Source organism: Hylobates moloch, unplaced genomic scaffold (assembly GCF_009828535.3).
Source record: "Hylobates moloch isolate HMO894 unplaced genomic scaffold, HMol_V3 SCAFFOLD_19, whole genome shotgun sequence".
NCBI lineage: Eukaryota > Metazoa > Chordata > Mammalia > Primates > Hylobatidae > Hylobates > Hylobates moloch.
In genome coordinates this window covers 27352242-27377689 of record NW_026652294.1, presented here as the reverse complement: position 1 = coordinate 27377689, position 25448 = coordinate 27352242, and the positions used below count along the sequence as shown (strand labels likewise).

Genomic DNA, 25448 nt, shown 5'->3' with positions numbered 1-25448 from the left:
CACCCTCAGGACACTGCCTGCTGCGTGGGGGCCTAGGCTAGAAGGAAGGGTGCCCCAGGTCAGGGGACACCCAGTGGGGAGATGGGAGGAGGGGTCAGGATGGACAGTGGGCCCCATGGCAGCCCCCACCCTGACGCACCAGCAAGAACTCGGGACATCTGGGCAAGGCCCTCCGCGCCCCACCTGGCTGCCTCTGGAACCTTCTCACCCAGAGAAGGAGAATGCACCTCTGGTCCCCGCAGGAACCTGTCTGTCTCGAGGCACCAACAACACGCTAAGGCTCCAGCCCAGCAAGAGGAAGGGAGCCGAGGACACCAGTCAGCGTCCTGGGCATGTACTCTGTAGTCCAGGACCAGGGACCCCAGCCCTCAGGGTGGAGCAGCAGGGATACGGGGGCCGAGGATGGAGCAGCTGGGACCTCAGGGAGAGGTATGCAGGTTGCCGTGGCTGCGTCTGCAGTCCACCTGCCCTTCCAAACCAGGGGGTCAGTGATGTGGAGGCCTCTCGCCCCCAGTGGAGGCAGCAATCAGACTCCATGTCCTTGAAATAATGTTTATTCCATGTTGTCCCTGCAGCCCCCTCTGCAGGTCCCCTCAGTGTGCTCTGAGGTGGGAAACCCTCCCTGGGGGCGGTGAAAGGGAACTCGGGCCACCCCACCAGCCAGCAGATGCTCCGGCAGCCAGAGCCCCAGCCTGGAGGTGAGGCTCTTCCTGGGGCTCGCCGGGCCCCTGTGGGCTTTTCGGACCCTCGGCCAGCCCGGCTTCCTCTGCTTTGGGCAGCAGCAAGCTGGCCCTTGGGGACCTGGACTGCTCACCAGCCACCCAGCCCTGGGTCCTGCTCTCCAGGTTCCTTCTAGCAGCTCCATCTCTGTCACAGCAAGGGACTTAGGCCTGGGCCATCTTCTGGGCCGTCACTGGGGCTCTTGGTGGCCACCCCAGCTCTGCGCTGGCCCTTCTGGAGCATGTAGGCAGACGGCCCCAGCCGCAGGATCTTCCCGCTGCCCAGGCACTCGTCCCCCTTGTAGAACACAGCAAACTGTGGAGGAGAGACCCTGGCATCAGGGGTGCCACAGGGAGCCAGCCCAGGGCAGGCAGGGGCAGAGTGGTCCCCTATGGGGCTTGGCCTATGCCCGGAGCGCCAGGCGCTGAGCTCCCAGGGAAGCAGGATTTTGCTGCTGCTGCTGCTGAACAGGAGAGGACAGGCCTGGGGCACCCAGCGGCTTCACTAGGGAGGGTCTTCAGATACCTCTCCCTGAGTGGGACAGTCACAGGGGCCTCTCCTGGGACTCCAGGGTCTGGCAGGTCTCTGCAGCCCTTGGGAATGTGGAGCTGTGACACGAGGCAGCATGGTGGCAGCCAGAGGATGCTTCCGCTCCCCTCACCCCAGGTTCCCTCCCGCCACCTGCCCCTGGAGAGCCCTCAGGCCTGCACACGCCAGGCACCCATCCTCGGGGCTCCTACACACTCAGCACACAGGGGCCCCGACCCTCTGCCTCTTTGAGCACAGTCCTCATGCCCCTTCCATTTTTCTGTCCTCGCTTCTGGGGCCCGGGCAGCAGCTGAGCCTCTCAGGACCCGAGCAGGAACTGGCTGGTTGGTGACATCAGAGTGGAAACCCTCTCACAGTTGTCACTGCGGGAGGAGCCCCTAGGGCAGGGCTGGTGGCACTCTGTCCTCACCAGCTGTGTGACTCGAGTACACCCTACTCCTCAGCCCCTTCCTCTGTAACCCGGGTGCCCTGGCAGGGTGCAGAGCAGTGCAGTCCTCCCTGGGCTCACCCCCCCACACCCCACGCACCTGTCCTGTGGCAAGGGCACGCACAGCCTGCGCAGCTGTCACCCACACGGTGCCATCTTGATTGAGGGTCAGCACACAGGGCACTGGGTAGAAGAGAGGGACCCTTGGAGGGGGCACAGGCCTTGCCTGCTCGACCTCAGGCCTCGGGCCCCCAGGAAAAAAGGAGCAGCCCACGGGGTCAAGAACCCCTGCTAAGAGGGGAAGGGCAGGGCACTAGCCCGGGCCCTGGGCGCAGCAGGACACTGCGGGGCAGTGTACACACTTGCTTCAGCCCAACACACTAGGGCCTGCCTGTGTCTGCTCCCAGCACCCCCAGGCCTCGCTCAGCGCAGGCACAGGACACCGGAGTTCCGAATATTTTAGGTAATCTCCAAATAATCTCCGCAACGGGACTTTCCTACCCCAGGGTCTCCCATCTCTGGCCCATATCTGGCCTCAGGAAGCTCAGCTTCAAGGGACCCGTCCTCAGGAGCCCTCCCGTCAAGTCACCTAGTGCCATCTGGTGGTAGAATCGGAAGTGGCACTCCATCATCTTGTCCCGGACCAGTGCTGCGGGAGGCTCCTCCGTGATCCAGTGCACGCGGCTGGTCCTCAGCAGGTCCCTGTACAGGGCTGGGTGGTCTGTCTGGGGGGCCTGCAGAGTGGAATGCGAAGGTGGGGACGCCGAGGGGCACCTCACCCAGTCCTACCAGCACACACACAGGTAATAGTGCCGGCACTGCTTGAAGTGTTCCACCCACAGAAATTCATCTCATCACCCGCCGGGCCTTTGAATCCCCATTTTACAGATGAGGAGACTAAGGCCCAGGAAGGAAGTACCACGCCAGAGGCAGGGGTGAGATCTGAGCCCATGACACTGAATGCTGCAGGTTCAAGTCTGACTCAGGCCCTCCACCTGCAACCACCTGCACCAGCACAGCCACCCTCGAGGACTGGTTTTTCTATTCGCAGGGACACGAGCCAGCCACACCACGGGCTTTTCTCTCAAGGCCACCCCAGGAATTCCTCCACACACCAAACGGCTGAGGAGAAAGGAGGGACTGGTAGGTGCTGGCTTCTCACAGGTGCCCTGGGACTGGCCCTGGTCTGGGGGACCCCAGACACCCTAGGTTGGTTCTGAGGCCCCTGCTCCCTGTCACCCACCCATGGCCTCAGGCCAATGAGACCTGGCACCTCCTGGGATTGCGCCAAGCCTCGCCCCTGAAGCAGGACGAGGAGCATGAAGTTAAGGGCTTTGGGTTCTAAGCAGGCACCGAGACCCATCTAGGGACAGGAGGCCATTGGTTAACCCTTCTGGTCTTCTCATAGCAAACTGAAATCTAGATTATTTAATTCATTCACAACCAGGCTTTTCACCCCACAGGTCTTCCTAGTAAGGAGATGTCTTAGAATCGGTGGGTGGGGCCTGTGTCTAAGAGAAGGCACCCCAGCATTCATGCCAGACCAGGAGCCAGCAGCCAGGGCGCCGAGAGTGGGCCTTCTCAGCTCTGCGCGCCAAGGTGGAGGCTGGGTCATTCAGGGAAGAGGCTGTGCTGAACATGGCCAGCAGCGTCCCCGGCCTGACCCACAGATGCAGCAGCACCCGTGCCCTTGCCTTTCCACCCAAGCTGTGACAACCAAAAATGCCTCCAGACACCGGCAAGGTCCCCTGAAGGTGGGGTGAGCTTGCCGCCACTGAGTGGCCCCGCTTTGAGGCCAGGGTCACAGTGATAAGGGCCCCACTGTGGTGAAAGGCTTGGTTTGATCCTGGCTTGACCATCTGCACCTGCCTGACAACAACTCACTGGATCCTCCCACGGCGGGCACCGTCCTTGGCACTGAGGCCATGCCCTCTCCACCAGATGAGCCACAAGCTCTGGGTCTCCCTGTCCTCTTTCGCAAAATTGGAGAAACTGTATCTGTGTATTGGGGTTCAGTGATGATTAAGAGGCCAGTACACAACAGAGCCTAATAAATACCTTAAAACTCTCCTGCCACCATGGTCAGTCCCAGGAGGATGCAGTAGGAAGGCAGGGGACCAAGGACAGGAAGAGAGTTAGTCACAGCCTCCAGGAAGCCACGGCTGCTGGAGGCCTTCTCAAGCCCTGGTCCATAAGCACTGCTGGCCCTGCCAGAACCAGTTCCAGTGCTGTCTCAGAGGCCGGCCCACTCACCACAAACACGTCACCCTTGACGCTGTCCTTCTCCACCACGTACCAGGGCTCTCTCAGGCCACCTATGTTTGCTCTCTGGCCCAAGGTATACAGGAACCAACCTACAGAAAGACAGTTTCTCCAAGAGGCTGGGCAGCAAGTTCCATCCCACATGTCACGCCTCTCATCATGAAGGCAGATGCTGGGAGGGCAGCCCAGAGCAGGCCCAGCAATGGTGTAGCTCATTAGGAAGATACGATTCTCCAACTCCCATAAGCCAGTCCTGACCAAGCACCTGAGCACATCTCATCACTGTCCAGGCCTGGGCTGGACATGGGATGCAGTGGCCACTGAGAAGGTACCTTATACCCCAGAAGGTGCAGGTTCCAGCTGTAGGAGCCCCTGACCCTAGGCCCAGGATGTGGCTGGGTGCCCTGTGTGACACCAGGGGCCCTTCTTGCTGAGCCCATGACATAGCTATGCGTCCAACAGTGTCCATCTAATGCAGTAACTGCATCAGGGCTACCCCCAGCCGCTCTGTGCACCCTCACAATGTCACAGAGCAGATGGCAAACTCACTGCCTCTCTCCCCCGCAGTGGTGCACACAGGCAGAGAGAACCTCATGAGTTTACCACGTGGCCTGGGCCTGCGGCCTTCTTCAGTGAACTGCAGGTGGAAACCATGAGTCATTCAACTGGCTCCCGCTGGGGCCAGGGCTGGCAGATACATGGGCAGTCCTGTCTGGCAGTTCTGTCCCAAGCAAGGCTGTCACCTCGGCCTGTCTCAGGAATGCCTAGCCCCGGCTCTGCTTGCCCTCTCCCCTCCACAAGAGGTGGAAGATCTCCAAGTGCAATTCACTGCGAGACGCCCTACACCCAAGCTGCAGCCTGGCTCTCCTGGCCGGTCCCACAGCTCAGGCCTGCGCTGCGTCAAGACCTGCCTGATGGCATCATGCCGGCAGGCACATCCCCGCCACTGTACTAACCCAACAGTGGCCACACTCTGTCCCCACAGCAGGACTGCACACTGGTGACTAACTCGGACCCTGTCCCCTGACACCAGGCACAGCATAGGCTCACGCAGGCCTCACCACAGTAAGGGTCTGCACATGAGTGAGCAGCACTCCGGCCAGCGCGGGACACCTGATCCCATTGCTGCATGTGGTCCTTAATCATTCAAACCATGCCGTGACGTCCACCTTACTCCCGGACTCAGAGTGGAGTTTTGTATAGTTTAACATTTTCCTTACACAGGAAGGAAATCATTCTTTTTACAGGGACTTGATACATAACTCACAGAGTATAGTCCTCCAAGTCAGAGGTGCTTTTCATGAACTCCAGCATTTCAGCTGAGGCCACATCTTGAAATGCACACAGCCATCATCAAGGCAACTGTTCCACCCTAGGCCATGCCTGCCTACCCCCGGCCACCCCACAGAGCCTTCTACGGAAGGGACGACGGGAACCCTGGTCTAGTCTCCCAAAGCTGAAACCCCACAGCTCGAGGCATTTCAGATGACAAGTGGCAGAGTCTGCACCTCACCTTTATGTGTTCCCAGAACCTTATTGTCTTCTATGGAAATAAAGTGACCAGGTCGAGGCTGCAAATACTAGAAAACAAACATTTCATTACTGACGGAGATCTGGGCCCAGGGCAGACACGCAGCCCCATCTCTTTGTGTCAAAGACCAGCACTCACCTGAAGAAGGAAATGTTCAAAATTCCTCTTCCCGATGAAACACATGCCCATGCTCTGAAATGAGAAGACGGCAGCTGTGAGAGGACCAGAAGTGGGGGTGGCCCAGTACCCAGTCTGGCCCACTGTACCCAGACATCCTGAGCAGGCCCCGGGGCCTCCTGGCCTCACCCCACACTTTGCTCCCAGGGTAGGGGCCCGGCTGCCCACCGGCACCCTCAGCTGCCAGTCACAGCCAGCGCACATGACGCCAGAACCTTAGGGAACACCTCATTGTCTCGGCCCACAGGTCTGACCCTGCGCGGCAGAACCTCACACCAGCTGCCCCAGGGAAGAAAGCAGAACCCGATCAGGTCCTTCAGGCCACTGTCCTGTGAGAAGTGGGGGAGAGACAGGGACCAGAGAAGGGGCAGGTAGCAGGAAAGCCAGGCCTGAAGCTAAGGCCTTAGGGCAGGGCTCCAGAGGAGTCAGAGGAGAGAGGCCCCTTCCTCAAGCACATCTACCGTGGCCCCATGAGGGGCTGCATCGTTTACTCTGGTTTGTGTCTCTCAAGACTGCCCTTCCATCCCTGCAGCTCCCACCACACAGCGGCGCTGGAAACGGGAGGCGAGGGGAGGACAGGCAGTGGGCGTGCTCTTCAGGGAAGATGGCTCTGATGAAAGGTGTGGCCGTTTCCATTACCAGGAAGAGACATGAAGGAGCGACAGCTCCCACCGCACTGGCCCCTGAAGAGGCAAGGCTCGTCCCACAGCGCCCTCGCCCTCCATCCCCAAGGCCCTCCCACGGGCTTCATCCTAGTTCCGCCAACACTCCGGGGTCTCTCTTTTTGAGACGAGTTTCGCTGTGCTGCCCAGGCTGTCCTCAAACTCCTGGGCACACTCGATCCTACCAAGGAGCTGGGGCTACAGGCAGGCACCCCCACAGCGGCTCCCTGGCTTCTCCTCGCCTCAAGGCCTTTGCACTGCCATTCCCTCCTCTGGACTTTCCCAGCCCTCTCTGGGACACTGGATCCTCTCATCCTTCAGGTCTCAGGTTCCATGGGACTTCTTTTGAGGCCGTTTTGGCATCTCCATTCCCTACTCTCAGACCCCACTGGTGCTTCCCACCCAGGGTCCTACACCTCCCTCCGTAGACATTTTCTAGGTTTATACTGATTGGCATCCTGTCTGTGTCCCTCACTCGTGGGTGGGCTCCATGGAGGCAAAGATGGAACTGTGTGCGCATCACCACTTCCTCACGGCCCAGCAGCACAGCGCCTGGAATAGATGGCACCGAACGAGTGGGTGATAGGACACATCAGTGCACAGACGGCGGCACAGCACCTGCCCCTCCAGGGGTCTCGGGGCTGCATCACACTGCCTGGCACTCACCTGGCTGGCAGGCCATCCCAAGAGCACCCCACCAGCTGCTAAGGCTGTGGGGAAAGCTGCCTACCACATAGGGGCAGAGGAGAGGAAAAAAGCAAGGAGTCTCGTATAGCCTGCTCCCGGATGTCAGCAGGGCCCTGTACCGTGAGCCTGAGCAAACTCCTCCATCTACTGCTCCAAGGTCCGCCTTTGATGTTCCCCTGGAGAAGGGGAAGTGGTGCCGGACCCACAGGCCCAGCTGCTCCGTGCCGTGCAGTCGGAAAAGGGAAACAGGCACTAATCAAAGGAAACTGCTCACTCGTACCTCTTTCTTCTGAAGCACATGATGAAGTCTATTCTCAGCAGCGATTTTCTTTACGAACGCTTTCGTTAATCCCCCCAGAGGGAAGATGGTTCTCCTCAGGGCATCCTGGGAAACCTGGCTGAGAAAGAAGGTCTGGTCTTTAAAGCTGTCAGCTGCCTGGAGGAGTTTTACCGCTGCCAAGAATAAAGAACAAAAGACGTTGCAGGAATAAAAATAATGATACTTCATTTTCAACAATGTCCTTCTGTTCACTTAGACTACCCCTAGTCTGTCTGAAGCAGACATCAACACTCAATAGCAACTACTAGGGGAAAGACCGCCACTGAGGTTAATGTGAGAAAAATGCGCACCTCCAAAAAAAAACAAGGATTTTATATGACAAAGAAATTATTCCAGCTCATACTTCAGATTATAATATTTTCAAAGATGAAACATCACATGAAAAAATGTTCTCAAGTGATAAGAAAAAAAAAAACACCTAAAATAAATTCAGCCAAATCTTGGAAAATGGAGTAAGCTAGCCGCTGGCAGAAAATTCCACTGATACAGTGTCAGCTGTGCCTTCTTCCAACAACCACAGGATGTGTTCATGCCACAGTGGTTTCAAGGACTCAACACTTTCCAGGTTCACTGCCCGGCGGCCAGCACATGCCTCAAGCAGCGCCCTACCTGTAGCTTTCTTGGTAAAAACGTCTTTTGTTTAGAGTCTTGGCTGACATCTGTTAGGTGCCCCTGCAGTTCCTCTGACATTCCCTATGTGATTGTTAAGAACTATTTCTGGCTTTAAGGCAACGGAGCAGAAGTGTGAGTAAACCTGGCTTAGAACTGTCCAGCTCTCCACTTTCAAGTTCAGTGATCAATGGCAAAAAACTAAGACGAACGTCAGTTTTCTGGCTTCTTTCAATCTTTCTCATAAACTTCTCCTTTTGAGTTACACTCAGAGCACGCCACGTGCCGTTAATGGTCAGGCAGCACACGTACCCTTCCTGGCTTGGCAGAGCCACGTGTACAGCACACACTCTGTGTAGCTAGTGTTTTCCATCTGCTGATTCCCATGTTAGCCGTGAGAGGGAGAATTCTCCCCACATTACAGAGGGGAAACTGGAACAGGCCCAGTTCATTACATATGACTCGCCCAAAGTGATGCAGGTGGAAGTGGCGGGGCTAGAGGCTGCCCAGCCTCCCGAGTCCCACTCCCTTACTTGGCAGGTACAAACAGCAGAACTGAGTGACAAGTGAGACCAAGTTCAGCCGACCAGTTGCCACGGAAGCAGAGCACTTTCCAGAGTCCACTTTTTTTTTTTTTTCTCTTGAGATGGAATCTCACTCTGTCGCCCAGGCTGGAGTGCAGTGGCACATCTTGGCTCACGGCCATCTCTGCCTCCTGGGTTCAAGTGATTCTCCTGTCTCAGCCTCCAGAGTAGCTGGGACTACAGGCCAGTGCGACCATGTTCGGCTAATTTTTTTTTGTATTTGTAGTAGAGACGGGGTTTCACCATGTTGGCCAGGCTGGTCTGGAACTCCTGACCTCATGATCCGCCTGCCTTGGCTTCCCAAAGTGCTGGGATTACAGGCATGAGCCACCGCACCTGGCCTCAGAGTCCACTTGCAATCCCAAACTAACTGCAGTCAAACACTGCATGTGTGTAAAAGCCTCAGAAAACTAGGAGCCATTTGCATTTTCTGCTAGTTCTGAGTCATTTTAAAACAAACTAAAAATCCATAATTTTCAAAAAAGCAAGCGGGCAACCCTAACTGAACTGCTGTAGAGGAAAAGCACAGAAACGAATGAACAACATTTGGAGGAGGCTGCCTGTGCTGGAGCCTCACTGACACGCCGGCTCCCGTGCTGGCTCTGCCAGGCCGGTGGTAGCACGCTGTGTGGGGGAAAATCGGCCCAGTCACAGGCCAGGCCTAGGAGCGCCGGTCTCAGGTGCTCACCGACCCTGAGCCCAGGCCGTCCACTGCCCCTGCAGGTGCTCTCCCCAGAGACCCAGGCTGGGCCAGGGCAACTGAAGAATGAATGGAAACCTTGAGTGTGCCTACAAAACACAGTGAAGGCCAAGACACTGTGGCACCATCAGAACTCCCTCATGCCAAATGCACTCAACAGAACGCATCCATCAGTATTATCACAAGTTTCCGAGGGCACGTGGCCTATAATAAAGGTCGATGGCTCTGCAGGGCACACAGTGTTCTAGGAGGTAAGCAGGTGCATCTATTCAACATGGAAATTAACCCTCCATCTCCTCAGGCCCCGTAAATGCACAATTACTTGGTGAATTCCACCCTGGAGTTCCCAAGTGGCAGGACTCTGCATTCAAACCCATGTCTTCCTGAAATGGGCGGCTGTCTTACGGGAGAGGGCTGCTCTTCTCTGGGCTCAAGTCAGTACAGTTGCCTGGTCACCTTCTGGCATAAGGAAGGAAGGAGAGGAGGGAACAGAGGGTGGCAGATGACTGTTGGCACACTCAGGGCTCCCTTGACCAAGCACAGCCCCGCCCCATCACTGCAGCCTTCAGGATGGGCTCAGCAAGACTGAGGAAAGTCAACTCGGCTGGGGTCTGCACTAAAATCCAGCTCTGCCACCCGAGGGACCCAGGTCAGATGGCTTCATCCGGGCCTTGGTTTCCTCATCTGTGAAACGGGATGAGAGCACACACCTCATGGACTGCTAAGAGGAGCGATGTGAAACGTGTGAGGCTGGGCTTGGTGGGCTCACACCTGTAATCCCAACACTTTGAGAGGCCGAGGTGGGAGGATCGCTTGAGCCCAGGAGTTCAAGACCAGAATGGACAACATTAACGAGACCTCATCTCCACGAAAAAATGAAAAAGCCTAGCATGGTGGTGCACACCTGTGGTCCCAGCTACTTGGTGGGGCTGAGGTGGGAGGATCACTTGAGCCCAGGAGGTGGAGGCTGCAGTGAGCCAAGATCGGGCCACTGTACTCCAGCCTGGTTGACAGAGATCCTCTCTCAAAAAAATAAAAAAATAATAATAATTTAAAAAGAAATGTGTGTATGTGAAGCCCTGCCCCAGCCCCAGAGACCCCTATTCCCCAGATGGCGGGACAAAGCTCCCTCCAACTTCTGGACAGAGGAGCAATGCTGCCCTTCAGGGGTCCCCCACTGATGGACGCTCCCTGGAGAAACACGGCTCTGAGCTCCACTTGGTTTTTCACTCAGTACAGGGAATTCCTCTTTTCTACACACAAATGTACACCAGGACAAGCCAGCAGCTTCCCAGCTCACTGTCTGCCATTGACTTTTTTCTAGAAAGGTGAAACTTGGCTCCCTAACATGCATAAACTATTGTGTAAATAAGGCTACAAAGCCTGACTGCTGAGCCAATGAGATCCACAGCAGATCCCATGCTCACAGCACATTAAAAGTCTGCCTGAAGCGCACGCCCTTGAGAACGTGTTGCTAAGTACAGGGCCTTGGCTAGACTGACAGCACCCCAATTATCACTATCAAATATTTACCCAGATATTTTTGGAACATTCAAATCACCAACACACAGTGTCAAGAGCTGGATTATCAGTATCTGATGTCATTTCCCACCAGCCCTCACCATGGCCGGCAGGGACACTGTTTACTACCCAATCACAGGCCCTCTGGGAAAATGTCCTCTTGGTAACCGCACCTTTTCAAATGTGAATCCCATACAAGCTACTCTGGAGCACAGAGGGAGGGGTGGCAGTGATCCTCAGGCACAACCCACTGTCATTCCTCAAAAGATTCCACTCTGTTCACAAGAATGCAGCTCTGACCTGGGCACGTTAACTTACCATTTCTAACTTCAAACCGATTTCTGAAAAGCCCTTCTGGCTTCTTAATGTGCTTCTGCTGAAAGACTTCTTCATCTTCCAGTGAAGTTCTCGCGTAGTGACCTGTGGCAATGGCATCTGCCCCTGTGAAGTTTTTAGAACACAAGGATTGGGTTTTAGACTCATACTTGCAGGCCTTGATCAGCATAAACCAAGGCACAAAAGAAGAGTATAGACCCTAAATCTTAGGCTGAGGGGCTGCACAATCCACCCTGTACCCAAACACAGAGGTCCTAGGGAACAGAGGCACACATCCAATTCCATCAAACAAGCAGCCTTGAACTCTTAAGCTGATACAACCTTGCTACTTAAAGTGTTATTGCACCTTTAAGAGCCTTTCCAAAGTTAATTTCTGGCTTAAGGAAACAGTCTGAAATGCACAGAAAGATTTAAACACAAAATATTCATTTCAGGGTTTGTGATAATACTAAGGGAGGCCAGGCGTGGTGGCTCATGCCTGTAATCCTAGCACTCTGGAAGGCCGAGGCGGGCAGATGATTGCTTGTGCTCACGAGTTCAAGACCAGCCCGGGCAACGTGGTGAAATCCCACTTCTACAAAAAATAAAAAATTAGCCAGGTGTGGTGGGGCACACCTGTAGTCCCAGCCACTTGGGAGGCTGAGGTGGGAGGATTGCTTCAACCCGGGAGGTCGAGGCTGCAGGAAGCCGAGATTGCACCACAGCACTCTAGTCTGGGCAACAGAGCAAGATGCTGTCTCAGGAGGAAAAAAAAAAAAAAAAATGAACCAAAATGTTCAACACTGGGAGAATGTGAAGTGAATGACAGTGCACTGCCATAACAACGGGGGGTCCTTACAGAGAATGTTTACTAACACAGGAAAATGCCTGGCACTGTTCAGCAGGGCGAGGATGTAACACCATGATTCCACAGTTGTTACTGTACAGAAACAGTTGAAGAAAAATCTCAGGTCTATTCCTTTGATTCTGAGAGTGAAATTATAGGTGTTGTTTCTCCTCTTTTAAATTTTCTGTAATAAATATGTATTATTTTCATCAGAGTGAAGACTCATTCAGCACACTGTTTCTTCTTTTCATATTACACAAAACCAAAGAGCCTAACAAGGTGCATACGAGTCCAGTACCTTTTGTGTAAAAATTCCAGATATTTGGGCCAGGCGCGGCGGCTCACGCCTGTCATCTCAGCACTTTTAGGCCAATATGGGTGGATCACTTGAGGTCAGGAGTTTGAGACCAGCCTGGCCAACATGATGAAACCCCGTCTCTACAAAAAAAGTACAAAAATTAGCTAGACATGTTGGTGGGCACCTGTAATCCCAGCTACTTGGGAGGCTGAGGCAGGAGAATTGCTTGAAGTCAGGAGGTGGAGGTTGCAGTAAGCTGAGATCGCACCACTGCACTCCAGCCTGGGAGACAGAGTGAGACTCCATCTCAAAAAAACAAGAAATTACAGATATTTAGTATTGCAAGAGAGTTTTATGAAAGGTGCAGCAAAATGGATTCCATCCTGGACCAACCACACTAGCTCAATGTAAACAAGACACAGCAAGAATTAGCTGCTGCATATTAACGACCTGAAAAAGGCACTTTAGAAACACATGATCTCATCTTGACTGATTTTCTCATAGAGAAAACAATCCACTTTACATCTATGTCCTTAAAGAAGAGCACTTATGCTAGAAAAAGCGCAGGATGCCTCTGAGAAGCGCGGTGAGTTCAGAAGTCTGGGCGTCATGTCCTCTCATCCTGTGTTGCACGGTTCATGCCTTTCTTCCAGGTGTGGAAACATTCACTGCAGAAGTTCCTTCCACAGCGTGCCTGGCAGCCAGCCACCTAGGGGCTCCCTAAAAAGCTTTCGTGACAGAGAGCTTAGTGCTCTCCAAAGGCAAGCCTTCCCTTCCTGAACAGCTGCCTGCGCCTCCACCCCAGGGAACTCTTTCTCCTGCCAGTCCTAACTCTATCCGCTGGTGTCACACAAAGAATGTCATCCTAACTCACACACTTGACCACTGCCACTATGACCCAAAGTAATTTCAACAGTTCAAGGAGGACATATTTCCGGATACCCTGAAAATAAAAATCAGTTCACATTCTATCAGTCTATCACTGTTTTCCTGAATAACTAATATGGTCTAACCAGGACGGACCACAGGGTACGCATCACCCCTTCCTAGACGTTCTATGATCATCAAGGTGAACTCCGTCTGTGCTGGCTTTGACAAAAGACATCACACTACTGGCTCAGTCAGCTTGGGGGCACCTAAATCCCCCAGATTTTCTGCACATTCAATGGCAACCAAGCTAGGTCTTTCCAATCTTGTCCTAGGAGAATTACTGAACCTAGTTAGCAAACTTTGCATTTATCTCTATTAAGTTTCATGTTTTTGGTGTTAGCCCAGTGTTGAAATTTAAGATTTTTCTTTTTTTTTTTTTGTTTTTGAAGGCACTTGTTTATTCCTAACTCCACAAACTAACTTTCATCATCATCATCAACTCAGCTTTAGGTTGCTCATATATTCAATCTGCAAGCCTAATCTACATCATTGCTGAAAGTGCCGACACTACTGGGCCCCTGGCTTACAATGGTATCTCGTAGCCACACACAACAGGGTGAGCTGCAGTGGGACAGAGCAAACCAAGAAGCCCGAGCCAGAACTTCAGAAACTCGTTATGGTGACCCCAATGGCAGGGGACAGGAAGAAGAACCTAAAATTCGTAAAGCATAGCCACAGACATCAAGAGGTGGTCTAAGCAAGCAATTCAGTATCAGGAGGTTCCACAAGAAGAAACAGGCTGGGCACAGGGGCTCACGCTTGTAGTCTCAGACCTTGGGAAGGCCGAGGCGGGAGGACTGCTTAAGGCCAGGAGTCTGAGACCAGCCTGGGCAATACAGTTGTGACACCATCTCCACAAAAAATTAGCCACCATGGTGACACGCCTGTGGTCCAAGCTACTCAGAAGCCTGGGGTGGGAGAATCTCTTGAGCCCAGGAGGTCGAGGCTGCAGTGAGTCATGATCGCACCACTGTAATCCAGCCTGGGTGACAGAGCGAGACCCTGTCTTTGGAAAAAAAAATGTTTTAAACCCAAATTACTTACCAAGATTATCCACAGCATAATGAAAAAAGCAACTGAATTTGATGTGCTTGTTGCAAACTATGTCAGGATTGGGAGTCCTTCCTTTTTCATACTCATTCAAAAAATCACTAGAATAAAAGAAAATGACTTCAGTTCCAAGTGTGAAACATTCCTCAAAAAAAAAAAAACAAAAAAAGCTCACTAAATTGCTTGTTTAATGTAGAATTTCTCCTTGTCATACCAAAACTAATTTTCTGCAAAACAGGAGAGCTTCAGTCATCGAACATTTGTTTATAACCTGCTGCATGGGCCACCTGACAAGGTGTTATTCTCTGCCACTACAGTTCAGGAGCCACTGTCTCTGTGTAGGCTCACAGGGCTTATGGGGTCAGGAGTGGGGAGTGGCCGTGAGGGTCTCACTAAACCCCCACCTCTGGGACTCCTCCAACACAGCAGGGCTTAGGTGAGGAAGAGAAGATGCCTGAGTGACAGTGGAAATGAAATCCTCTAGACTTCCACTGCAGAGCTGTGGCGCTATGCTGTGTATTGGCTTTCATCCACAGTTCCTGGCTTGTAACTCCCATAGTCCCTGTTATTTTTTTGTTGTCATGCTGGGTGCGGTGGGCCTCAGGGATGGGCCTCTGACCTCGCCCGTTAGTCCTTTGCTGTCATGCTGGGTGCGGTAGCCCTCAGGGTCAGGCCTGTGACCTCCTGCCCTCCTTTCATTGCAGCTTTCTTTTTTTTCTTTTGAGACGGAGTCTTGCTGTGTCATCCAGGCTGGAGTGCAGTGGTGTGATCTCGGCTCACTGCAAACTTCGCCTCCCTGGTTCAAGCGATTCTCCCACCTCAGTCTTCCGAGTAGCTGTGATTACAGGCGCATAGCACCATGCCCGGCTAATTTTTATATTTTTAGTAGAGACGGGATTTCACCATGTTGGCCAGGCTGGTCTCCAACTCCTGGCCTCAAGTGATCTGCCCGCCTCGGCCTCCCAAAATGCTGGGATTAGAGGCGTGAGCCACCGCACCTGGCCCACTGCATCGTTTTCTTTTTTTGTAGAGATGAGGTCTTGCCATGTTGCCCAGGCTGATACTGAACTCCAGGCCTCAAGCAGTTCTCCTGCCTCAGCCTCCTAAAGTGCTAGGATTACAAGCGTCTACCTTTCTGACTGTGGGTCTTAAGACCCTCCCCAGAGACAGTCCCACTCTATATCCTGGGGGAAGGAATGGCGATGTCATGAAGCCTCCATAAAAACCCAGGAGTACTGGGTTCAGAGAGCTTCTGCACAGCTACACTTGTGGAGGCTCCTGGAGGGTGGTCCCCAGGGAGGGTGTGGACACTCCATGACCCTTTCCCCATACCTCACCCCACCCGTCTCTTCATCTGTATCCTTTGCAACAACCTTTATAATAAACCGGTAAATGTAAGTGATTTTCTGAGTTCTGTGAACCACTCCAGCAAATTATTAATAATTGAACCCAAAGAGGAAGTTATGGGAATCCCAACTGGAAGCCAGTTGGTCATAAGTTCTAGAGGCCCATACTTTCAACTGCTGTTGTGGGGGGAGTCCGTCTTGGAGACTGAACCCCCAACCTTTGGGATCCAGCACTATCTCCAGGTAGATGATATCGGAACTGAATCAGAGGACAGCCAGTTGGTGTCCACTGCCTGGTGTATGGAGAAAACCCCCCACACCTTTGTCACAGAAGCCTTCTTCTGTGAGGATGACTGCCATGATGAGAACAGAGGAGAACCACAGTCAGAGGCTTCCCTACACAAGGGCTCCATGAGCCATTCTGCAATCTCAGCCTGGGATGCTGGGTCACTGGGCAAATATACCAAAAATACTATCCTCACGTGACAAACACACACTTCTGAGAACTAGCAAACTCTTGGGTGCTTAAAGTGGATCAGGCTATCCTAACTCAGTGAACTTCTGCTCTAACAGACTGACTGAACGTGGGAAAAAAATACCATGATACCAGTAAAACTTAGCAAGAATTTCATAGTCTTCGAGGATTCACTTCAAGAGCGTTATGATGCCTATTTTGGGAGTTTAAAAATGGGTGTATTTTTGGTATAAGTGATTTTTTTCATTTAACCTAAAACTCTCTATTAATCAACAAGGGTTAAAAAAACCAATGCTGATCAAGAGGGTTGTGTTATGCAGACAGATCACGGATCTGCACAGGGTCAGAGGTTCCTTGGATATCTCCCACTTTAGCAGGCACCAAACTGTTTTCCTACTTCTCGCTCCCCCTAGAAGTTCATAAAAACTCATGTTTTTCCACATTTGCAACAACACTTGATATTATTACACTCTTTCCATTTTCTTTAATTATTAGAAAGTTATCAGGAAGCTCATTAAACTATAAACTACTTAAGGTGCAATCTGTGTCTATGTCCTAGACCCAACAAACTTTCTATATCACACTCATCAATAAATGTTGAAGAGGCTGAACATTTAAATCAGTTTCTGAAAAGACATACTGTTAGCCCCTTCCTAAACAGCAGACAGGAAGGCGTGTGTTTTGGCATTAGCAAAAACAATGGAGTAGCCCAGCCTCTTCTCTCACTGGAAAGAAGCCTTTCATGCGCTTTGGGAGACAGAGATTTAAAAGACTCAGCAGCTAAAACATATCTGGACTCTGATCCATGAAGGCCAGTGGGTCTTGAATGAAAGAATGCAAAGGAAATTTCTGAGCTAGAGAGCCCTACTCGAGAAGTAAGTGTTCGGCGGAAAGACCAATGCCTCCACGGGCAGCTGCACTGGGAGAGGACAGAGGGCAGGCTGGCTGGAGCCTGGGGCGAGCTCGGGGGCAGCCCTCTGGGTTTTAATCCCAGCTCCGCTCCTAATTCTGGGTTTTAATCCCAGCTCCACTCCTAATTTGCCACAGTATTCAAGTCACTCTTCCTATCTGGCCTCAGCTGAGCTAAACTTCAAAAATCACATCCACTCGTACATTCTGCAAAAGCTGTGCTAGCAGGTGAAGTGTAAGCTCACTTGGATTCCCTGTTGTCACCTCAAACTCTACAGTACTCATGAGGAATCCCCTAAACCGGCTTTCCCCAGCCACCCAGCCTTGATCTTGAAACTACTGCTGACTCCTCTCCTCTCTGGTCTCCCACACACATCAGTCCCTAAGCCTCATCACACCTTTTCTCAAAGAAAGACCCTGACAACCCCCCACCACTAGCACAGCTGAAGTGCTTATTAAAGCAGATTCCAGAGCTGCCCCCAGACCTCGGTCCAGGTCTGTTTAACAAGCACCTCAGATCTACTGCCCGGTGGACTTGTCCTCTGGGTCCAACAAGCCAGCCCTCACCTTCCACTCCCACACTCCCTCCCCATGAAGTCCAAATCTCCAGCAACAGCACTTCCTGAGACTCTCTGCCTTTGGTCTTCTCCCAGATTTATCCTATATTTGGCTGCCACACTCTTTTTTTTTCTTATGTCCCCGAGAAAACTGCAGAAGTTTTTAATGCATTTATCATGCATTCTACAGATAAGTTTTTAATGCATTTATCATGCATTCTACAGATAAGTTTTTAATGCATTTATCATACGTTCTACAGGTAAGTTTTTAATGCATTTATCATGCGTTCTACAGATAACTTTCCCCAGGAAAATTCAGCCCCAGTTTTGTCCATGTTGTTAATATATACGACACCCATATGTTATAGCATAGAGTCACAGAGGGTTCATATTCAAGCTCTTCCGCTGATTATCTAGGTGACCATAGTCAATTTACTTAATCTCTCTAAATTTCGTTTTATTGTTATTTCAATGGTTTTTGGGGAACAGGTGGTGTTTGGTCACATGGATAAGTTCTTCAGTGGTGACTTCTGAGATTTTGGTGTACCCGTCACCCAAGCAGTGGACATTGTACCCGATGTGTAGTCTTTTATCCCTCACCCCAGAGTCCATTATATCATTTTTATGCCTTTGCGTCCTCATAGTTTAGCTCCCCGACTCATCTTTTTAATAATGAAAATAAAAATAGCGGGCTGGCGTGGTGGCTCACGCCTGTAATCCTAGCACTTTGGGAGGCTGAGACGAGTGGATCTTCTGAGGTCAGGAGTTTGAGACTAGCCTGGCCAACATGGCGAAACCCTGTCTCTACTAAAAATACAAAAATTATCCGGGCATGGTGGTGCATGCCTATAATCCCAGCTACTTGGGAGGCTGAGGCATGAGAATTGCTTGAACCTGGAAGGCAGAGGTTGCAGTGAGCCGAGATCACGCCACTGCACTCCAGCCTGGGCAACAGAGTGAGGCTCCGTCTCAAAAAAAATAGAAAAGAAAAACAGCTATGTTTATTGACTGCTTACTAATATACCAGGCATACATACTAGAACCTAATCTCACTTAATTCTTACATAATCCTGTGAGGCATCAGTGTTATCCTCATTTTAAAGATGAGAAAATTGAGGCTTAGAAAAGTCAAGTATCTCTTCTGGGTCTTTGTTGGCAGGAAAAAAAAAATTTTTTCAATTAAAAAAACAAAGTCAAGTAAATTGCCCAAGGTCATATAATAAGCTACAGTCAGGACTCAACCCAAGGCTTTTCTGCCCCTAAAGCCCACTCAGGCAGGGGCAGCCTGTCCCGTGCACATGGCCTGCTGTGTCAGACGCCTTCGACAACTGCCCGACATTCATCACAGCCAGGGCTCACCAGAGGACGAGCCCTACACTCCTTCCACTGCAGGAACAAAAGTCCAGCCACACTTTACAACGGTCCTGAAATACACAATCAGCGTTTCTTCTCCTCTTCACGCTGCTCTCGTTACCCCATTTGGAGTGCCTTCTCTACTCCTTTGTTTGCAACCCCTCCTCTCCCACGAAGCCTTCTCGATTACTCCACACTGCAAATTTCTCCCTCCTCTGGGTTCAGTGATTGATAGCATCACTGGTACTTCCTGCGTGCCACGCATCACTACCACCTCTTGTGATGATAATGTCCTCCCAACTAGACCGCAAACTCCAGCAGAACCAGGTCACAGTGCAGACATCTTAATGTTCCTAGATGTGGCACACGCCTAGCACACAGCACTTAATTATTGGGATTATATTGGATTTTAGAAAAGTTTTTGTTTGTTTCTTGTTTTCAGGGGCACAGGCCACGTATCACCTCTTTCTCAGAAATCCCCTAATCGCTGACCCATATAGCACACAGGCATTGGTGCTCACCTTCCAGGGGAGCCCTGAGCCTTAGCTCCCCTATCCTAACTGGGCAACAGAAACAGCTCAAGGTCCAAGAAAGCATTAAAGAGACTTCAGGCAAGTGGCAAAATGACAGGAGTGAGAGAGCTGGGTGTGCTGTGGGGTCCAGGCCTCGCCTCTAACACAGCCCCGAGGGTGACTGAGGCCTCCTGCAGTCTTCAGCACCACCGTGGAGGGAGAGTGCTGGCCTGCACAGGCGTCTGTCTGGCTGACTACCGCCATCCTTCCACTGCAAGGATCCACAGTGTGAGGAAGCCTCCTTTGTGCTGTGACCTGCACTCACCTGAACACATCGTTCCAATACTCCTTTACGTAGGACACTTGATGGAAAGGGATATCTAAGATCTGGCAAACTCTGTAAGCATCTTCACAGTCTTTGTCGGCAGTACAGACCCCATGTTCATCCAGTGAGTCCCAGTTCTTCATAAACACCCCTGTCACCTGGTAACCTGGGGGCGGGAAGAAGGTCAATTAAAGAGAAGACATAAATCAACCTTCAGTAAAACGGCAGTGATTTCTGAGCTCCGAGAAGTTCCCCACACGCTGTGCTCCTGTGCCTCTGTGCCTGGCCTGCCTGGCAGTCCCTGCTTTGCCATGTGGCTTCAGGGATCCGGTTTCCATCTTGGTGCCTGAGTCCCCAAGATGAACGAGGTGGTATTTTCTCATCTTTGTGTCCCCATCTATGCATCAGCACAATACCTCGCAGGAGGCACTTAGCCCATGTGTGTGGAATACACGAAGGAATAGTCGAAACTCAACAGAATTTTTCAAAGCACCATTCAGTGATCAAACAAGAACTTTTCAAAAGTTATTTCTAGTTACCATCTAAGACTTAGATTCTAAGTCATCAGATATAATTAAAATTTTCGATATTTTGTAAGAGCTGTGCCACCTAGTTTATGACCTATTTTCTGCCTTTTCGATTGTAACAAAATATTCACCCAAATATTAGAAAGGCCAACTTTAGCCCTACACCACCTTAGCGAACTACACAGGTGCCAACCCTGTATGAGAAAGCTGGTTCTTTTAGGTAGGATGAATGTAATGAAAGACAGGGCAAATGACTGCTGAAGAAGGCTTCATATAGTACCCAAAACAACAGAAATTTGATGACAAAGCTTTGCCAAAACTACACCACCACAAGCGAAAGACCACCCCCATCCCAGATCAACCAGACTGATGTCTACCTAACAGTCTGAAGCCTCTGCTATAGCATCTTCCATAATCAGGGCTAAACGTGCTCCAGGCTCCTCTCCTTCCATCTCCATCTGGCCAGAACCAGCCAACACTTGCAGGCCTCTGTGATTCTGCTTGCACTGCTGACTCTGCCGGGAGGGCCGCCTCCACCTCCAAGTCTCTGCTTAGTGACATCCTACTCTTCTTTCGACTCAGCTGAACACCTCCATCTCTAGGATGCTTTCCTCCACTCTCCCTTCCTCACAACTATTTCTGCTTATGGTCCGCCTACCCTTCTCTTTGGCACTTACTGTACCTACCATAATAGCTAACAATATAAACTAATAGCCACTACTGTTTCCTGCGTACCTCGTATATGCTGGGCACGTACTCATCAATATGTATTATGTCATTTAACCCCTCCAGTCACCCCGTGAGGCAGGTGTTAGCCGAATTTTACAGGGGACGGCTTAATTCACTTGCCCAAGGTCAGGAACCAAAGATGGCGCAAAGCAGAGCTCCACAAACGTGACTGCGTGAATGAGGCCTCCCGCGGGGAGCCACACAGGTGAAGTTAAACAAGTGCTCGTTTCAGCGCTGGGCCCGAGGAATCCTAAGCACCCGTGGGGCTCCGTTTAGATGCCGGAAGAAATGCAAATGCTTCTGGAGAAAACTTTGTCCTCCAGCGAGCGGAGAACACAGGAGACACTGAACAAACAGACCCGCCGCACGGCAGCTGTCGGTCTGCTGAGTGGGGAGGACAAGGACCTCCTACCCGGCGGCCACAGCGTATGCAGAGGTCAGGCCTCCGGCCCGGCGATCCCAGCTCCCCTCACCAGTGTCCGCGTCCTCACAGGCGAATGTGGACGCCGCAGACCCGTGAGAAACCCTCCCCTCCCCACCCAACCCCGGCCCGCCGGCTTCTCACTGTGGGTGGGCGCGGGTGGAGAGGGGCGCGGAACTGCTCCCAGGTAGTCGGAGCTGCAGTCGCGCACACCTCCGACTACACAGGTGGAGGGCGACGAGCCTCCAAACCAAAGTCAGAGGACGGGGTGTCCGCCTGCCGACCCGCGCGCAACCAGCGGCCCAGCGAGGGAGGAGACCTGCCCAACGCCACGAGGGACGGGGACAGGTTTTCGGGGACACATTCGCTCAGGGGCGGGCGGGGGCCTCTGCCGCCTCACCTCTCCGCCTCAGCAGCAGCGCGGCCACGGCGCTGTCCACGCCGCCGGACACGGCGCACACGACGTGCCGCACCGCTTGCATCCGCCAGCCGCTCAACTTCCCCACCTGCCGCTGCCGCCGCTTCCGCGTCTTGCCGGAAGCCCCGCCCCGGCCGTAGGGTCCGCGCTAGTGGCCCGGACGGAAGCTGCGGCCGCTCACCCGCGTTCCGTCCGGCCCTCCTCTGTCCTGTCCGGCGGCGGTGTTCCCCGAGCTCCGGGCTGTGCTCGCCACTGAGGCTCCACCGACTCGCGGGGCGCCGAGACTGTCGGGCCGCGAGGGGCTGGCTTTTCTTGGAGCCGCCGCCTTGCCCTCCCCACCCGCGCCCCGGCCTCTGCTGTTCTTCTCCGCTGTAAACCAAAAATAAAATTCTAAGCCCCCCAGCCAGCCATTGGAGGCCTCTTCTCGGCCAAGGGCGTCCTGGAGGGAAGCTGAACCGCGAGTTAGGGCTCTGATGGGAAAGGCCGGGTGGGACCCGCCTCACTAGACCTTCCTCCCTTTGGAATTCGGACGAGCATTAACGTCAAAACAGACTTAGACTGTCTAGGCGGACTCTCCGTAGCAATAGGATACCGACATGACAGATGGCAGGCCCTGAAAGATATCGAAGTATTTTACCTCCAAAATGTATTAATTTTAATTTTAATTTTTTTGAGATGGAGTTTTGCTCTGTCGCAGGCTGGAGTGTAGTGGGCGCTATCTCACTGCAACCTTCACCTCCAAGATTCAAGCGATTCTCCTGCCTCAGCCTCCCTAGTAGCTGGGATTACAGGCGCCCGCCACCAAGCCCAGCTGATTTTTGTATTTTTAGTAGAAACAGGGTTTCACCATATTGGCCAGGCTGGTCTCTCACTCCTGACCTCAAGGGATCCGCCCACCTCGGCCTCCCAAAGTGGTGGGATTACAGGTGTGAGTCACTGCCCCCGGCCCAGAAAATCTTTGAATTCACCTATGACCTGGAAGCCCCACCCCACCTTCGAGTTGTCCCACCTTTCCGGAACCAATGTTACATTTTACATGTATTGATTTATGGCTTATGTCTCCCTAAAATGTACGAAACCAAAAGCTGTAGCAGGACCACTTTGAGCACGTGTTCTCAGGATCTCCTGGGACTATGACATGAGTAAATATCTTAACATCTTTTACAGTTTGACTCCAAGCATACTCAGCCCTCAATCCTTTAATGTCTGTGAGCTGTGTGGGACGGGGGTTTTGTGTTCTGTCCACTCCTACTCCATGCTCAGAAAAGCCCCTGGCCCAGGGCAGGTGCTTCATAAACTCGCTGAATAAAGGAAGGAGGAGAGAACAGAGGTCATCCCCCAGGGGTGATATTCAAGCTGAGTTCTTCTCTAAGAGTGAGCATCTAGACACGCTCTACCTTAAGCACAGGGAGACCCTCTGAACGAAAAAAATGTTCATTTGTGAATAGGGCATTACAGTGGGAATATGCATGCCACAATAGGCTATGTGTGTATTCAGGGAAGTCAAGGAAGACAAAAGTTTTTATTTTATTTATTTTTTTGAGACAGAGTCTCACTCGGTCACTAGGCTGGAATGCAGTGGCGTGATCTCGGCTCGCTGCAACCTCCACCTCCCGGGTTTAAGCGATTCTCCTGCCTCAGCCTCCAGAGTAGCTGGGATTACAAGCACACGCCACCACACCCAGCTAATTTTTGTATTTTTAGTAGAGACAGCATTTCACCATGTTGGACAGGATGGTCTCAATCTCTTGATCTTGTGATCCGCCCGCCTTGGCCTCCCAAAGTGCTGGGATTACAGGCGTGAGCCACAGCGCCTGGCCTAGGAAGACAAAGGTTTTTAAAGGGAAAATGAGGATCACATCATTGTTTTGAGATAATTCTTTGGCTACAAGGATCAATAACAAGGGTGACAGCAGTCCAGGGTTGGACAAGCAGTTGCTGGGCAGATGCCCTTGCCACAGAAGTTTTTTTTTTTTTTTTTTTTTTTTTTTTGAGTAAGGTTACGATAGCCTCCGTGTAAGGTTGTGGTTTTTGCAGTGTTTTGTGATAGTTGTTATTATTAGGCACATATGCATGAGAACTCTCCCTTGTAGTATGAACCCAGAGCACCTGAGACAGGTCTCAATTTAGAAAGTTTATTTTGCCAAGGTTAAGGACGTGCCTGTGACACAGCCTCAGGATGATGTCCTCAGGATATGTGCCCAAGGTGATCGAGGCACCGCTTGCTTTGATATATATTAGGGAGACACAGGACATCGATTAATACATGTAAGATGTATACTGGTTCTGTCTGGAAAGGTGGAACAACTGGGGGCAGTGGGCAGCTCCCACGTCATAGGTAGATAAGAGATAAACTGTTGCATTCTTTTGGGTCTTTGATCAGCCTTTCACTGAATACACAATTTCCATGTGAGAGGCAGGTAGAGGAACAGTCACTTATGCCTTAGTCTGGCTCAGTGAATCTGCATTTTTACATAAATAGGGCAGAGGAAGCAATCAGACATGCATTTGTCTCAGCTGAGCAGAGGGCTGATAGTGAGTTCTGTCCTTTGTCTGGCATCTGTGAACATAAGCTATCAATTTACATTGCCAGAGTGAAATCCAATAGAACTGTTTTAGGGTAAAGATCTCAAGGCCCATGAGGAATTTCCAAGAAGAAAAGCAGGAACTACCAACGGGAGAGCCCTGGGCACTGGTGCCAGGAGGAGCTGCAAGACAGGAGGAAGAGGTCACAGGGCCTGTGGGGAAAAGGATGACCACTTTTTCAGAATAAAGGATCAGGAAAATATCCAACAGGAGGGCAATTTCATCTTGCATTTCCCAGAAGAGATAAGGAAATCCAGTATCTGGGCACCTAAGCTTGTGCAGATTTAGAGGTACACGTTTCGGCTGTGTCTAAACTTCAGTCTGGGTCTGGGGGCAGGCCCTCCTTGGGTGTGGCAGGCTGATCTAAGGTTATGGCAGGTTAAGTCCCCGTTGCAACCAACCCACAAAATGGCTGAGATCCATGCTCACATATTTTCTGCTACTTTTTGGTTAACTATATGGTACTTTAGTTACTCTGTAGCTCCAAGAGGCCCCTGTATACCACCCAGGTCCACTACAGGCTAGCTATGGCCAGGATGACGACATCCCAGGTGCTGCCTGCCAACAGCAATGTCAGAGACGTGGATTTCAGAGATGTAAAATGGGAAGACATTTGCTCCACAAAATTCATGAAATGTAGTAAAAATCCCATGAAGTTGGACCTCTTGGACCTGGGAGGGTGGCTCTCCAGCAGCGGCTGAGGTGTTCGGTGCCATCCTATGGAGAAAGGGGCTGGCCCTCCTGGGGCCACGGAGCCTTTCAGTCTCCGACTAACTGTGCATCTTCCCACCTGGAGCCCTTTGAGGGGTGAACCAAGGGCCTGTGCACCAGGAGAGGGAGTTGGGGAGCTCAGACTGGGCGGCTTCGGCAGGAAGAGCCCAGTGGAGAGACCCAGACAGAAAGGAATGGGCCTGGAGCCTCAGGACAGGAGCAGCTCTGCTCTGTCCAGCTCCTGCTCCTAGGGCGCTCTTCCTGTCTGTCTGTAGAGTTAAAGTCAGATCACTCTGTCCGGCCTGGGTACCAAGGATAGCCTGGCTGCACCGAGGCCGCAGCGGGGAGGGGAAGGACACGGGGTGAGGAG

The 25448-nt window shown here is 51.9% G+C and overlaps 1 protein-coding gene across 9 annotated transcripts; it reads right to left on the bottom strand.

Annotated features, from left to right (window-relative positions):
* Positions 1-520: 520 nt before the first annotated feature.
* Positions 521-22067, bottom strand: TRMU (tRNA mitochondrial 2-thiouridylase). Of its 9 annotated transcripts, none has more exons than XM_058431464.1 (11): positions 21963-22067; positions 19687-19852; positions 14204-14310; positions 11088-11210; positions 7296-7468; positions 5628-5681; positions 5472-5538; positions 3950-4050; positions 2286-2430; positions 1797-1879; positions 521-1035 (listed from the first exon to the last, which is right to left on the bottom strand). In XM_058431464.1, exons 2-11 carry the CDS (start codon positions 19827-19829, stop codon positions 871-873), a joined length of 1161 nt encoding a protein of 386 aa, XP_058287447.1. In that variant the 5' UTR covers positions 19830-19852; positions 21963-22067; the 3' UTR covers positions 521-870. The 9 variants fall into 9 exon arrangements, with proteins under 9 accessions (XP_058287447.1, XP_031993941.1, XP_031993942.1 ...); XM_032138050.2 differs by lacking the exon at positions 21963-22067 and adding an exon at positions 21764-21922; XM_032138051.2 differs by lacking the exon at positions 21963-22067 and adding an exon at positions 21508-21746.
* Between the last annotated feature and the right edge of the window lie 3381 nt (positions 22068-25448).

Coding starts and splice junctions, on each gene's coding strand:
- TRMU (XM_032138050.2), bottom strand. CDS start 21,845: ATGCAAGCGGTGCGGCACGTCGTGTGCGCCGTGTCCGGCGGCGTGGAC. Junction 19,853..21,763: donor GCTGCTGCTGAGGCGGAGAG/GTGAGGCGGCAG, acceptor TCCCGCCCCCAG/GTTACCAGGTGACAGGGGTG. Junction 11,211..14,203: donor TTATGCTGTGGATAATCTTG/GTAAGTAATTTG, acceptor AAAACTTCACAG/GGGCAGATGCCATTGCCACA.